The sequence below is a fragment of the Oryza sativa genome, chromosome 9, assembly GCF_034140825.1.
Source record: "Oryza sativa Japonica Group chromosome 9, ASM3414082v1".
Classification (NCBI taxonomy): domain Eukaryota; kingdom Viridiplantae; phylum Streptophyta; class Magnoliopsida; order Poales; family Poaceae; genus Oryza; species Oryza sativa.
The window spans coordinates 22,323,830-22,340,835 of record NC_089043.1 but is presented as its reverse complement, the minus strand read 5'-3'; the positions used below and the strand labels follow the sequence as shown (position 1 = coordinate 22,340,835).

Here is a 17,006-nt window from a genome sequence, read left to right as displayed (position 1 = left end):
ATAATATGAAATGAATTTTATTTGTTAAAAGTTATATCATTAGATTGACATTTAAATTTACTTTCATATGATTATACTTTTGTTGCTACAAATCTTATAGTATATGAGAAATTATAATCTAAAGATTAATTTTGGAGACCGTGTCAACTTTTACCATGCCTTATATTATGGATGAAGGGAATATTACGTTAGTATTCACCTAGAAATTTATCTTTTTATTACTCCATAATAAGGTGAATTGAACTTGATATTTGATAATAATGTATTTCATGCATGCACTCTAGAAAATTTTTTTATGAATTTATAAAACTTTTAAGTTTGGTTTTTATGGATTTTCACTTATTTGATTATTTTTACCGGATAAATCCCCTCGTAACACTTTTACCATGATTGCTTTGTGATACTTAATTAATTATGGTTTGTTTCCTGGAGAAAGGACCTGCATGCCTTATCGTCCTCAAGATGTACGCCGTGCCATTTTCATTGCTGTGTTGTGTGTAAGCTGGCTTTGGAGGGCAAGCAGATCGATGATTGCGACAATATAGAAATTCAAATTAGCATCAGCGACGACTTGTTCCCAGGCTCATATTTTTTTATTTTCCACGTGCATACTTTTCAAACGGCTAAATAATACGCTTTTTTTTAAAAAAAATCTATAAAAAATTACTTTAAAAACCATGTTAATCCGTTTTTAAAAGTATTTTTAAGCTAATGCTTAATTAATTATGTGCTATGCGTGTTTTGCTTTACACGCCAGAGATAAGGAGTTCTAATCAGTAGGGATGCAAATAGATCGATCCATGAATCCACTCATAAACAAAATTAGTGGGTAACTCACAAATTGACCGGTGGATTACCCAATAATTTAGTCTACAAGTGAGTTCACGTGATAACTCATTTGTATTCCTAGGTACGGTAACCAGACCTATACTTATTTGATCTATAAGTGATTTGCAGCTCAGTCCACTTACATCACTACCAACCAGCCAGCGCTAGTAGCAATTTGAAGATTTCATATGTGTGTGCCTATTGTGGTAACATGCAATGGTCGATGAATATGCGACCGACACCGGCTAGCTAGTTCATGTACATACCCAAGTTGAAGCCAAGATCTTCTAGACCGTGGTATTAACAAAACAAAGGACCCATTACCATCAGGTAGTAAGGTCGTTTTCGTGAGTTAAGTGCACATGCATATTGACATAGTCTTCCTTTGAGGGCTCACTAGTCATTAAATATCGGCTTAATTACCGGAAAATCTACAAGTTTCCCCCATTTCGTACGCGACAACTAATAATTTCATGGAATGTGAAACATTATATTGCAGTTTCTCGTTACTGAGAAATATTAGTTTTTTTTATTAATTTTCTCCTACCCCAATCTATGCACTCCCGTCAAATCCAAATTTAGGTCTGAAGCGTGTGGCTTTAGAAACCATTGCATCAACTTGCCAAACTAAAGCATCAAGCATGGATCGACCAGAAGCACAAATAACTAGGTGCCTATTTGGTAAAGTTATAACTCCTAAATTTAACTTCAGGAGTTGGGTCTGTAGTGAAGTTGTGAAGCTACCTAAACCCAGCTCCAACTCTCTATTACAGTTGCCTAAACCCAGCTCCACCTCTTTTATTTTGTGAGAAAGCTCCACGTAGCTCCACTCCTATTCTAGGTAGCCGAAATTGTTTGGCTAAGCTCTAGCTCCAGAAAAGGTAAAACTGGCGTTGGAGCTGGAACTTTGCCAAACAGACTCAAGGATTCTCACACTAACCTTTCCAAAGAGTAAATTGGACATATGAATTTCACACAGCATAATTCACTCCGACGGTTTTTCAAGCTAGTGTGCACAGGGACCCTATCTAATCATAGCACTTTGAACTATGGCAGTGTTTAGTTCCCTTCAAACTTTCAAAAATTTTGTCACATCAAATGTTTGGACATATGTATGGAGCATTAAATGTGGACGAAAAAAACCAATTGCACAATTTGCATGTAAAATTGCGAGACAAATATTTTGAGCCTAATTACGCCGTGATTTGACAATGTGATGCTGACGGATTAATTAGGCTTAATAAATTCGTCTCGTACTCCCTTCGGGCTGATAATACTTGTTATTTTAGACAAGGGTGAAGTCAAACTTTAGAATCTTTAATTATCAATTATTTTTAAAATATTTGTCTTTTAAATATGGTGACTACATGTATAGATTAGTCTTAAAAAGTACTTTAATAAAATCATATATTTGTTAACATTTTTATACATATTATAATAGAAAATAATGGTCAAAGTTATTTTTTGGAGACCGTGCTCTTGTCCAAAACAATAAGTATTATCAACCCGGAGAAAGTAGTTTACAAGCAGAATCTGTAATTTGTTTTGTTATTAGCCTATATTTAATATTTCAAATGTGCGTCCGTATATTTAGAAAAAATTAACACACGAACTAAACACGACCTGTAATGGACTAGGTATCCACTTGCATCAAAATGACACGTATATTTGATCAGACATTAATGCGTTTCTCTTCAAAAATGTGAAAAAATAAAGGTACATCAATTCTGCACGTAGCCGATCAGTAGCACCACCGGCTAGCAGTATAGCGCGCGGAATTTTGTGCAGCGTGTCGATGTCATACGCAATGTCTTTTTTTTTCCTAAAGAAAGTCAGTACAAACGCAGGTCCTCATACATATACTCACCCTTGTAAACATAAATACACACATCCTATCCCTATAAACATTTTCTAAAGACTAGATCAGTATATCTTGAGAATAATGAAGTCATCACTACGGACATCTCGTTGTCGATAGGTACATCGTCTATAACTAAAATAATAATTAGTCGTAACTACGAGCACCTGTATCAAGTCATGCACTGTCTTTGATAGTGTTAAGCATACAAAGCTCTTCCAACTAAGTAACTTTACCTTTTTAAAAATTTACCGAAAAGTTACATATTTTTTTTAAAAAAAATTAGCATTATAGATTAAGATTTAAAATTTGGAACTGAAATTTCTAACATTTCGGGTCCATCGAGCCCCCCCCCCCTCCCCCAAAACACACCCAAAAAAACGAGATGATTGCGGGTGATTTTTTCGCGTATTTAGAAAAAAAATGTTCCTATTTAATCAAATTTTGTTCAACATTACAAATAATTTTGAACCGAAATTTCAGCTATATCAGTACTTATAGAAATAGAGAAAACAAACCGTTATACCCTGCTCCAGATATTTAAGTACATCACTTCGAGATACCAAAATTCATACGTCGATACTTTTTCAAGTATCGTAAAATTTGCCCTTCCAATTACCATAGACCTGTCACTATACATCAAAGTATCAAACGACCGGTTCTGCGAAGCCTCCCTGGTGTCATTTCAATAACAACATGCATGCATCCAACATAAGCAGAGAGAGTCTTATTTAGGCCAGTGCATGCACCCAACCAAGCAACCCATTTTAATATAAAGCTACGGCATCATATGCCTTGGACTGACACACAAGTTCTTAATTTGTCATTAGAATATCACATAAGTCCTTTCACTTGCTTGCTCTTTGTGTACATCTTTCGCCGGAGCAGCCAGAGCCATCGCCATCGCCATCAGGCCGCTAATGGCCAGCCGCCCGCCGCTTCTTCTGCAGTACTCGTCGCTGCTGCTGCTCTGCCTTGCCGTCTCGGCGCCGCCGGCCGCAGCCGGCAACGTGCCGGCGCCGGTGGCGGCCGTCTCGAAGCCGGGCTGCCCGACCAAGTGCGGCGCCGTGGACATCCCGTTCCCGTTCGGCATCGGCGAGCACTGCGGGCTCGAGGCGCCTTACACAAACTACCCGTTCAAGTTCGACTGCAAGCCCGTTGACGGCACCAGCAAGCCTTTCTTCAGGGGTATGGAGGTGACCAAGATCTCCATGGAAGACGGCAAGGCCTGGATGAAGATGAACATATCCAAGAACTGCTACAACCAGTCGACGGGCACCAGGGAGGACAACACCAACACAACATCTGTGAGCTTCAGCCGCTCGCCTTTCTGGATATCGGACAGGGATAACAAGATCATCGTCATCGGGTGCGAAACGTTTTCGTATATGCAGATCAATAATGTAAGTATATGCCCATAATTCGTCAATCTGGTTGCATTAGATCACAAATACTCAAATGTGTTCATAATATATGGCCTTTAAAATACATGATAGTCTAAATTATTATTCCTTTATATATCAAGGACGACTTAGGATTTGTCATGTGAGAATATTATTAGTTTCTCCCTTTCACATGCATGTGGAATGCGTGTGGAAAATTTGACCGCTGCTATTTCAAGTTGACTTTTGAAAACGATATGACAATATTTTCCTTTAAAAGTACTTTCAAAATATTATAAATGTGCTATATTTTGTGTACATTTTAATATTAGTAATTAATAATCAAAGTGATGTATTGGTGATTGTGTAGGTATCCAAAACAACACTTACTTGTGAATTGGAGGTAGTGTGTATATATGAGAAATTCAGAGCATAAGTATATATAATTTTGTAGTGGTTGGAAGTTGGCATGTGGCCAAATGGCTGGGTGGTGTGATTGTAAGCCTATCAATGTTTAAATCCTACATTTCATATTAGTGTCCATCGACATTAGGAGTAAGGAGTACATATGAGCATATTCGTTCAATGGAAATACATGTGCCTACCTACAATTCAGAGCCTTTTGATACTTTTGATGGAGTATATGAAATTGTGAATACAAACATACTCTTGGTGTGTTTAGTTCCTTGGCCAATTTTTTTTTAAGTATACAGCACACATTTAAAGTATTAAACATAAACTAATAGCAAAACAAATTATACATTCCGTCTGTAAACTGCGAGACAAATTTATTAGGACTAATTAATCCGTCATTAGCAAATGTTTATTGTAGCATCATATTGTCAAATAATGGTGTAATTAGGCTCAAATGATTCATCTCGCAATTTACATGCAAACTATAAAATTGGTTTTTTTTCGTCCACATTTAATGCTCTAACATGTGTCCAAACATTCGATGCGACGTTTTTGGCAAAAAAAAAATGAATCTAAACACGGCCTTTCTCAAAATTAAAGGGTGTGCTTGAAAATCGTGTCAATTCCCAAATAGGATGTGTGTGTGGGGGGGAATTATTTGGATCATTGTCAAATCTTGTATTAAGGTGTATATATAATACGTAACATGTGCAGGTTTTAACAGGTTGTGTGCCCTCATGCAGAAACGACCCCAAGGACGGTATATGTTCCGGTGAAGCGGGTTGCTGCAAACTTGATTTCCCCAATGGCACATGGTACTATAGTACTTATTTCAGTAAAAGAAATAATAACAGCAGTCCTTGCAGCTTCATAACAGTGATGGAAACCACAACCTTCAACTTCAACAAAAATTATTTCAACTCCACTACATTCTATGACACATACAATGGGTTAGCTAAGGTTTCCCTAGATTGGATCATAACAATGGATTCATGTGATCGAGTCAAAAGAAACACTACTTCATATGCATGCATTAGTGGAAAAAGTCGTTGTGTTGATGATCCAAAGGGAGGTTACCGCTGCAAGTGCTCTGATGGATATGAAGGCAATCCATACGTCAAGGATGGATGCAAAGGTATAGTCATACACACCTTCTTATGCCTGCTGCCTATCTTTGTTACAAATGTATAAGATAATGCAACAATTTTAACCAAATGTGTTGATGGTTTGGCTTCAGATATTAATGAGTGCCTCGACAATGCTACTTACCCTTGTCCGGGAATATGTAAGAATACGTTGGGGAATTTCACCTGCTCATGCTACCCTGGAAACTATATGATGAATGGAATTTGCATTCCAAATCAGAAGTCTGGTTTTCCTAAAAATCTTGTAATAGGTGAGTTCGTCTCTTCCTATAAGAATTAAAATGGCATGTGAGATCGATATACATTTATGTTTTTGCTTATACATTTGTGCTATATTTAGTTATTTACTATATAGTAGCTCTATCGTTTTCCTCATGCAGATATAGAAAAATATAATCCTAATTTACAATGCCTCTACTATATATATAGTTATATGTTTAAAAATGGTATTCGTTCTGGCTTTCAAGTTTAAACAATAAGGTGTGTATGCATAATTAATGTATTTTTCATTCTGAAGCTAGCCCTCATTTATCTACCCTTTTACTTTAGCATTTAGTATACATTCATTCTTGCAACTATATCTCTTTTCTAGATATTCCTAATATTAATTTGTACACCATAGCAAGACCAGCAACCACTGATGAATCATGCATGCATGGTGTGTATTTTTCTATAGTAAGAAGAATGGACACATTTTTTGATCATGAACATTTCATGTTCCAACTAATGATGAAATCCTCACGAACTCCTCAAGTTGCTAAAGAAAAAAATAATTTAGTGAATCTTCCTCTGCCAATGCCGATGTGGCATATGTGGGACTTCCTTGGGGCTAGCATAAAGGGATCAACTACACATTCCAATAATCTTTTCATAGCAATTCTAAAGTTTTCTATTATATATGCAGGAGCAAGTGTTGGGGCCGTATTACTAGTGATTATAGTAACTTATGCATGCTTCATCAGAGAGAAGAGAAAGCTACAGTATGTCAAAAGGCGGTACTTCCGCCAACATGGTGGTATGTTGCTATTCGAAGAGATAAAATCTCAACAAGGCATTTCATTCAAAATCTTCTCAGAAGAAGAATTGCAACAAGCAACAAACAAGTTTGACAAACAACAAGTCCTTGGCCAAGGAGGCAATGCAACTGTTTACAAGGGACTTCTCAAGGGAAACACGGAAATAGCCGTCAAAAGATGCATCACAATTGATATGAAACAAAAGAAAGAATTCGGCAAGGAAATGCTAATCTTGTCCCAAACCAACCATAGGAACGTTGTCAAATTATTGGGTTGCTGCCTCGAAGTAGAAGTTCCGATGCTTGTCTATGAGTTCATTCCAAATGGCACATTGTTCTCTCTCATCCACGGGAACCACAATCAACACATCTCCTTGGATACTCGCTTACGTATTGCACATGAATCTGCAGAGGCTCTTGCCTATTTACACTCATGGGCATCACCACCGATCCTCCATGGCGATGTCAAGTCCTCAAATATCCTCTTAGACAAAGATTATGTAGCAAAAGTTTCTGACTTCGGTGCTTCCATCCTAGCACCAACTGATGAGTCGCAGTTCGTCACTCTCGTTCAAGGAACTTGTGGATACCTCGATCCAGAGTACATGCAAACATGCCAGTTAACAGATAAAAGTGATGTATATAGCTTTGGAGTTGTTATTCTAGAATTGCTCACAAGAAAGAAAGCATTCAACCTTGAAAGCCCTGAAGATGAGAGGAGCCTAGCCATGAGGTTTCTATCAGCCATGAAGGAAAAAAGACTTTCTGATATTTTAGATGATCAAATCATGACGGGAGATAATTTGGAGTTTCTTGAAGAGATTGCAGAGTTAGCAAAGCAATGCTTGGAAATGTCTGGTGAGAATAGACCGTTGATGAAGGAAGTTGCAGACAAGCTCGATAGGTTGAGGAAGGTAATGCAACATCCATGGGCACAACAAAATCCTGAAGAGATGGAGAGCTTACTTGGGGACTCTTCTTACGAGATCAACAACTCAACGGTTGAGAATACAGGAAATTTCAGCATCAATAGTGAACTTCAGTGTCTAGAATCAGGCCGTTAAATAGAAGTTTGTTATATTGTGTCATAAATGTTATAGTGTATCATAGGTTGAAGCACGTATGGTATCATATATGCCTTGCTGTATCTTGGGAATTGAAAGAAATTATATTTAATTATTTAAGTACAGGATGTATGGCTTGTCAGTCTTTCAGGGTCGGGGCTGTGAATCACCATAATTATACATATGCAGATGCAAATTTTGATGTAAAGGCAAAGGCAATTGGCTGCATCGTCTTGTTTGCTCTCCTAGTTTCTCTTTGTTGTGATAATTGCCTATCTTTATATTCGTATTCTTGGCTCTGGGGTTTTTCTTTACTAGCAAAGGACATGTGTGTTGCAACAGAAAAATCAATAAATCAATGGAAAATATTAGTGAACAGAAACAAAGGATGTCAAGCGTGGGGAATAATTCACCGCTTATAAACTTTTCTACCACATACACACCATATCATAGACTTTTAATATTTCTCATGAATTGGGAAAAAGAAAGTCAAATTTTGTCACATGACACTCAAAGTTTGTGTAATTTTCTACTAGACATCGCAAAAGCGTGTCACGGTTGGAGGACACCAAAAAACTCATAATTTGCTATAGGGCACTTTTAACCCAATCAAAGAGAATTTTTAAAAACGAGAATACCCCTATAGCCAAAAACTTCTAACCTAGAATTGGAGTGTTGATGGAATATGATATATGCTAGCAATATACTTCGGCTGATGGAAGATTTAGAGTTGCATAATTTTTATTTTTTAAAATCCAACACTAACTTAGAAGCTTGTGGCCCCAAAAGCATTCTAGTCTATTTAAAGAATTTTTCCAATCGAGCCGAAAGTGTTCTTCAGGAAATTATCAAAATTTGAGGGTATCATGCAGCCATAGCACACTTTTCTATGTCTGATAGAAAATTACACAAACTTTGGGTGTCATGTAATAAAATTTTCCAAAAAGAAAAAGGAAGGGAAAATAGTGATGCAGTGACAACCTACACGGTAGGAGTCCATGCAATGATGCAAACGGAGTCAAGTGCTCCACTGAAGAGCAAAGAGACTAAGTAGAGTAGAAAGTGTCGGGCTCTCTGAGGTACTAAGGTATGTCGCAAACGTGTGCAGTCAGACGTGTGGGGTGTAACTGATATCGTGCGAGGAACTATGAAGTCATATGAGACGACGGAAATATGTTAGATTTTTTACTAGTCGAGATAAAAAGATTTACCAAATCCTAGCTTTACATTGGATGGATGAAAGTGAATATTGATGGATCCTTTGGATGAAAGTGATCAATGTTGATGGATCCTTTGAGGCTAGCCACAAAAAAGGGGGTGTTCAGGGAAACCTATTTCCGCTGCTTGCACTTATCTGAACAGGTGTTGCAACGCACTGGAAGCTGAATTGTTGGCGATCAGAAAAGGGATTGTTCTAGCGCTTCAATGGACCCTAGCTATGCCCGATCGCTTTGGAAACAGATTGCTTTCTAGCGCTGCAATTGATCCAAACAAAAGAGAAGAATTTGTCAGAATTGGCTTTCTTAGTTAGAGAGGTGTGTGACCACATGAATGGAAGTAGGGAGATCTTGCTCGGGAAAATCACTGAAGTCAAAACTTTGTTAGCCACTCTTTAGCTAATAAGGCTAGATATGAAGCTTTTTCGAATTCTTGGTTAGATTCTAATTGTGATGAGTTAGCACAGATTGTAAAAGTCGATTTTATTTTTGAGTAATTGATTCCTTTCCCCCACAAAAAAAGAAAAAAGAAGATGGGAACCACATGCGTGCCTACTAATCATGTGTGGAATTGACCGCGCCAAACCCGCTATGCCAATCCCGGTCCGCTTTTCGCCTCTTCCGAAGCCTAGCCGGCCCAACCGCCCAAATACATGCACGTCAGCACATGGTCCATCATCTCACCGACCGGCAAAACCTGCACCCCGAAGCCCATCAACCGTGTAACTTAAAGTATAAGCCCAAAGACGAGCGCCCCATGCCGTGCAAAAGCAAACCGTTGGTCCTCGCCCGTGAAAACCACTTCCGCCACAGCGAAGCCGAATTCGTCAAAAACCCGCGCGCCGGCCTTTGCCCCAAAGTTGGCATCAATCGCTTTTGCTCATCTCCTTGTCCCGTGCAGGGGAACCACGCATGCGTCGACCGAAAGCACAAACCTGTACATGTACGCCTGTGTACTGTGTACGTATGCATCCATGGGGGCCGCGTACGCTGAGCCGTGCGCGTACGCGTTGCACACTTGCACCCACACGTCTACGTACTAGTGGCCGGTAGCAGCGTAGAGCTAGACCGTTTCCACGAGATTTTATCCCGTCTCCGTCAGGCCGTCGTCCTCGCAGCCCTGGCCCATCCCGGTGAGGAGCGTAGGGCTCCTCACCGGGAGACCGCGCAGGCCCACCTTTGCCGGTTCGGCCGGGGGCCCTGGGTGAGATTCTAAGCTCTCGGTGTGTGGAAGGCTCGCGAGAATGGAAAAAGCACAAGACACGGGCGATGTATACAGGTTCGGGCCGCTGAGAAGCGTAATACCCTACTCCTGTGTTCTGGTGGATCTGTGTATGAAGAAGCTACAAAGAGCTGGAGAGCCAGAGAGCTCTTACTCTAGAAACCCTCTTCTCCCCTTTTTTCCTCTCGTGGGATCTACTCTCCAGATCCTCCCTCCCTTTCTAAGTGGGCAAGGTCCTCCTTTTATATCTCAAGGGGATACCACATGCACCATCTCTCTCTTTTGTGTGGGGACTTATCCTATCTTTTCATAAATGGACGGAGATTTGTATGGTTGCCGTCTGAATGACCTTCTAATGGGACGGCCCATACCTACCTCCACTTCCGCCGGAAGCAGGCGCGACGTGGGAACATGGCTGTCTGCTGACGATATGACCAGTGTCAGACCGGTCACAAATCGGTCATTCTTGTCCACCACGCGTCAGTTTATCAATCTGCATGTTCGCCCTTCTTCATACAATATCTTGCTTGTAATGGTTAGGATGAAGCCTGGCATATATCTGACCGGGACCAACGTGCCATCTCCAGGAGGTAACACGCCGGCTCCGGCTAGGGACGAGTGCTTGGAGGCTCTCATCTTGACGGGATGGAGCGAGGCATGTGTCAGACCGCCTGTCGCCACCTAATCCACGATCTGATCGGTCTGTGACTGGTCACAGACCGGATAAACGAGCGCGCTGCACTGCGTTACATGCGGCGTGACGCGCTTGACCAAACCGCAATAAATGCGGTTAGGTGAGCCCCGCTGCGCTCGCCTAACCCAGACACGCGGCGCAAAACCCCCAAGGGGTCGGGGCGCCTCAACCCTCGGGGCCGAAACGGGAGCGGTCCGACCCCTCAGGGAGACAAAGAGGGGGGCGGCCACATCACCCTCGGGCCCGACCCCCCCGAGGGGGTCAGGCCTCGTGGGTGATTGCTCCTGCCCAAGCCTCTAGTCATGATACTCCCGGTCCCATGTCACCGACAGTAGCCCCCGGTGTTATGCCAGGGCGATCGCCCTCCTCGAGGGAAGCGGTCGGGCGTGACGCCACTTCTTAAGGCCTGGTGACAGGTGGGACCGGTCTCCACAGTTGGGCAGAAACCCAACGATCGCAAATCACGCACATCGGCAATGGTTACTCGGCTGCCAATAATGAGCGGTCTCTTCAAGACTGCCACATTACTCGAGTAGCACGCGAATCGGGACGAGCCGGTTCGTTTTGCCTGGAGATATGGTGATGGCGCTTTTCTCGGAGCCATCAGAATAGCGTATAGCATCTTCTGGGCCTGAGGGTATCGGGTTTTGGCGTCCCGGAGGGCCTCGCTAACAAAGTAGACGGGCCGCTGCACCTTTCGGCGGGGCCGATCCTCTTCGCTAGGGGCCGCATCTCCAGGGCGCTCTTCATCCGAGAGGCAGCGCGGGGCGCCCTCGGCTTCTGTGCCGATAACCTCGGGGTCAGAGGGCGACAGGCGCGGCCTTCCCGTAGTGGCCCCGAGGCTATCCTGAGGGTCGGGGGCGCCTAACACCGTCGGACAAGCAGGCGGAGGGCCAACTCCGGCCGTCGGGGGCCTTGGGCCGCCGTTCGGCTTGGGGGCCTCTCGGACCCTGACTTCTCCCCGTGGGCAGCGCTGGAAGAGTTCCCTTCCGGAACCGAGGACGGCGCACGCGCGCAGGTCCGGGACGCCGCCGACCACATCGTCCACAGCTTCGAGGGTACGGCCCCTCGGCTCGCGTTCGCCCTCGACTCCGACGAGGAGGGCGGTGACGGTGGTGCGGACGACAGCGACGACAAGGCTGGTGACCCGGGCGCGTCGGAGTGAGCCCCCAGGCCCCCGCCAATCTTGAATAGCTTTTTCTTTCTTCTTCCGAGGCCTTCGGGCCCCCTTCTTGTATAGACTAATTTAATCTGCAACCAAATAAAGAGGAAATTTCTATGTCAATTCTATTTGTTGTGTGTATGAGACGAGGATGGTCTGTGCCGCGGTCCTTCTGTGTCTTGGCTTGAACAAGGGCTCGTGCCCAGGTCCTAGTCCTCAAATGGCTCGGGTCGGGGCTAGTGCCTGGGGAGATCCACATGTCGAGACTGGCCAGGCCGGGAGCGTGGTGACCGAGGGTTATGGGTGACCCGATTGTGGGTTTTTGCCAATTCCCCCCCGGAGTTCACCACGCCCCGGGGCACGGCTCGGTTCTGGGCCCCGTTTGGCGATTTTAGCCGACCCGAGCCCCCGAGGACAGGGTCGAGCACGAGTGTGCTAATTCAAGCCAAGATTCTTCAAAAGGAAACAATGGCACAGACACAGTCCTTAGGAAATCGAAAATGCTTTTATTGAAATACGGAAGAGAAAAAAGATAAGCCCCCGGCCAACCCTGCACGCCCGGGGGGGTGCGGGGTTGGCCCGAGCCCAAGACCTGACACCCGACCCCCACTAGGGGTAGAAGCGACGAAGGTGTTCGATGTTCCACGGGTTAGGCAGCTCTGTGCCGTCGCCCGTGGCCAGCCGAACGGAGCCCGGCCGGGGGACGCCAATCACTCGATACGGACCCTCCCACATTGGTGAGAGCTTGCTCAATCCAGCACGCGTTTGGACGCGGCGTAGGACGAGGTCGTCGACGCAGAGTGATCGGGCCCGGACGTGGCGCTGATGGTAGCGCCGCAGGCTCTGCTGGTAGCGCGCGGCTCGGAGGGCCGCGCGCCGCCTTCGCTCTTCCAAGTAGTCGAGGTCAAGGAGCGCCGGCCTTCTTTCTGTCGCTCGCAGGCCTCCCCTTTCGGGTGGCCAGCGAAACGCCCTCGACGGCGAGGACATGACCCTCGTCGTCGGAATGGGCCGACCTCTTCTTCCTCCTCCTGTCCCGCCGCCCTGTCTGAGCAGCGGATCCGGGGGCGGCCGAAGCTGCCACTCCGGAACCGGAGGGGTTCCAGGTCCATGCCTCCTCCTTACGAGCCACTCGGTCCGCAAGCTAAAAAAGCTCCGCGGTAGTCTGGGGCTCTTTAGAGGCAATCTTTTCGAGCATGCGGTTGTGCCGCACACCCCCCCTGAACACGTAGATCACCGCGTGTGCAGGGATGCATGGTATGGTGTTGCGGACTTGACAGAACCGCTGAATGTATGAGCGAAGTGACTCATCATCCCTTCGCTGGACTGCATGTAAGTCCGCTTCTTTACCTGGGCGCGGATATGTGCCTTGAAAGTTCATGGTGAACTGTTGGCACAGATCCTCCCAAGAGTGGACGGACGCGGGTGGCAAGTTCATTAGCCAACCCCGTGCCTGTCCCTTCAGGGCCATGGGAAAGAAATTCGCCATGACCCTGTCGTCACCCCCGGCGGCCTCGATCCCGATCGTGTAGACCTGGAGAAACTCGGCGGGGTTGACGCTCCCGTCATATTTTTCGGCGATGGTGGGCCGGAACCTTGGGGGCCAACGGACGTTCCGAAGGCTCGCCACAAAGGCTCTACAGCCGACACCACCAACCGGGGGCACGGAGGGCTGATCCCCGCGTCCGTGTTGATGTGACACTCCGGACGAGGAGGCGCCCTCCGTTGCGTGGGCAGCACGTCGGCCATTACGCCGGCGCTCGATACTGATGCGGGCATCCGGCCCCCCACGCAGATCTTCCTGGGTCGGAGGCGCTGACGAAGGAGTGGCGGCCGAATGGCGAGCAACCGCCGCCGCTCGCCGCGCCCTCCGCCTTGATGACACGGAGCCGGTGGTAGCAGCGCCAGAGGTCTTGGTGGCGGAGGACCGCCCACCAGCACCTAGGCGCTGCCGTGCCGTCATGACCAAGTTGGCCACGTCGTCCAGCCAACGTTGGGCTGGAGACTCCGGGTCAGGGACAATGGGCGGGTGACGTAGGAGCGCGCCCGCAGTTTGGAGCGCGCCCTGGGCGTGCTGCCATCGCCGTAGACGAGGAGGCGACGCTCCCCATCTCGCCGCCCTTCCCCATCACCCGTGGATGTCGAAGTCGCGGATCCTTCGACCCTCTCGAGCGCCTCCTCCCGCCTAGGACTTTGGCGTGGAGGGGGCGGTGGAGTACGAGCTCGACGGCGTGGGTTCGGCTCCCCGTCGTCACCGCTAACACTCGGAGAGAGGCTGTGCGCCTTTGCTTGTTCGGCCATTGGGCTGAACAGGAAAAGCTTGGCGCACACGAAAGAGTGCGAGAGCTTAGAAGAACACACGCAGAACCCCCTACCTGGCACGCCAGATGACGGAGCGTGGGGCTCCTCACCGGGAGACCGCGCAGGCCCCCCTTTGCCGGTTCGGCCGGGGGCCCTGGGTGAGATTCTAAGCTCTCGGTGTGTGGAAGGCTCACGAGAATGGAAAAAGCACAAGACACGGGCGATGTATACAGGTTCGGGCCGCTAAGAAGCGTAATACCCTACTCCTGTGTTCTGGTGGATCTGTGTATGAAGAAGCTACAAAGAGCTGGAGAGCCAGAGAGCTCTTACTCTAGAAACCCTCTTCTCCCCTTTTTTCCTCTCGTGGGATCTACTCTCCAGATCCTCCCTCCCTTTCTAAGTGGGCAAGGTCCTCCTTTTATATCTCAAGGGGATACCACATGCACCATCTCTCTCTTTTGTGTGGGGACTTATCCTATCTTTTCATAAATGGACGGAGATTTGTATGGTTGCCGTCTGAATGACCTTCTGATGGGACGGCCCATACCTACCTCCACTTCCGCCGGAAGCAGGCGCGACGTGGGAACATGGCTGTCTGCTGACGATATGACCAGTGTCAGACCGGTCACAAATCGGTCATTCTTGTCCACCACGCGTCAGTTTATCAATCTGCATGTTCGCCCTTCTTCATACAATATCTTGCTTGTAATGGTTAGGATGAAGCCTGGCATATATCTGACCGGGACTAACGTGCCATCTCCAGGAGGTAACACGCCGGCTCCGGCTAGGGACGAGTGCTTGGAGGCTCTCATCTTGACGGGATGGAGCGAGGCGTGTGTCAGACCGCCTGTCGCCACCTAATCCACGATCTGATCGGTCTGTGACTGGTCACAGACCGGATAAACGAGCGCGCTGCACTGCGTTACATGCGGCGTGACGCGCTTGACCAAACCGCAATAAATGCGGTTAGGTGAGCCCCGCTGCGCTCGCCTAACCCAGACACGCGGCGCAAAACCCCCAAGGGGTCGGGGCGCCTCAACCCTCGGGGCCGAAACGGGAGCGGTCCGACCCCTCGGGGAGACAAAGAGGGGGGCGGCCACATCACCCTCGGGCCCGACCCCCCCGAGGGGGTCAGGTCTCGTGGGTGATTGCTGTTGCCCAAGCCTCTAGTCATGATACTTCCGGTCCCATGTCACCGACAATCTCGATCGTCGATCGACGTCGTCTCGCTCGTCTACTTGCACGATCCCTGCACCGGATGCACCGCACCGATGAGATGTGTGCTGTCGTTGGCTAAGCTCGTTTGCACCCTCAAAAGTAACATGGATGTCTGCATGCATATGGGCCGTGTGTCGTCAGAAATTCAGAAGCTGTACGTACGTACCTGTCCAGTGCTGTTCCTGGCTCCCGAATAGACCGTACCCGTGCTTGCTTTGGCATTTTGTTTCTTTCCTGGAGAAAGTTCCTGGATGCTATTTCTAAGCTGTGTGACAGTGCGAGCTGGCTCTTCCAGTATTGCGACACTCCTGCAGGCAAGTTGTCCAAGTTGATGGTTGCAAAAGAAAAAAGTTCTCCAAGTTGATGTTTCAGAGATATTCCTTCAAGTTGAGAATGGGATCGGCTAGTATGGCCGGTTTGCCTGGGCCAATCTTTATATAGCTTTGTAGCCTTTTATATTTATATAATCAAGTTACTAATAATCGAAATAAATAGTTGAAGTAGTGATATGGTTTGATACAGGGCATATCACGAGGAATCAGATGGACTACTTGTCGTGATCTTTCGAGGCCAAGATAAGTTTCATTTATCAAGATAGTGCGAAACGCACTATTGCTACGATCGAATTGTTTCCTTTGTTCCCGGTCATGGGTTGGGGGACCAGAAAAGTGCAGTCATATTCTCATATGGGCGGGGACAGTAGTCACAGCCTCACAGGAGTCCTACCCAAGATTTTATTGGTGGTTAACTTGTTGTTCGGCAAAAACATTAGGAAAGCATGACTAAAACGCCGACTCCATTGTGATTAATTATTAATTTATATTGTGATATGAAATGATCTAGTACTACATTTGTGAACAACGACCATAAAAAAGTTTGAAATGAAATTTGTGTTTGATATACACGTACGTGTAGCTAACTTTTTATTAATTTAATACTCCCCATTTTAAATTATAAGTTTTTTTGACTTTGGTCAAAGTTAAATTGTTTGAAATTCAACCAAATTTGTTGAAAAAACTAGTAGCATTTTTAACCCAAGAAAAATATATTATAAAATATATTCAATTAGCGATTTAATGAAACTAATTTGGTGTTATAAACATTATTATATTTGTCTATAAATTTGATTATACTTAAAGTAGTTTGATTTTTAACTAAAGTCAAAACGACTTATAATCTAAAATGGAGTAAGTAGCCGACTTGATTGTTTAGGAGTTTTCTTACAAAAGAAAAGGATAGTTGATGAATTCATTAGTCCCATTATCATACCTTGTAAGTATTCTGATCCGTTTCAAAACCATACTAAGGCTGTGTTCGGATGCGCCTTTTCCCAACCCCTCTCTCTCGTTTTCTACGCGCACGTTTTTCAAAGTGTTAAACGGTGTGTTTTTTTGCAAAAAAGTTTTTATACGAAAGTTGCTTAAAAATCAAATTAATCCATTTTTGAAAAAAATAGCAAATACTTAATTAATCACGCGCTAATGGATTG

General features: G+C 45.6%; 1 protein-coding gene across 1 annotated transcript; it reads left to right on the top strand.

The window, feature by feature from the left end:
• The first annotated feature begins 3,492 nt into the window (after positions 1–3,492).
• LOC4347337 (putative wall-associated receptor kinase-like 16) lies at positions 3,493–7,949 on the top strand. The gene is made up of 4 exons (XM_015755252.3): positions 3,493–4,089; positions 5,197–5,617; positions 5,720–5,878; positions 6,532–7,949. The coding sequence occupies exons 1-4, from the start codon at positions 3,607–3,609 to the stop codon at positions 7,704–7,706; spliced, it is 2,238 nt and encodes a 745-aa protein (XP_015610738.1). The 5' UTR covers positions 3,493–3,606; the 3' UTR covers positions 7,707–7,949.
• Positions 7,950–17,006: the final 9,057 nt, after the last annotated feature.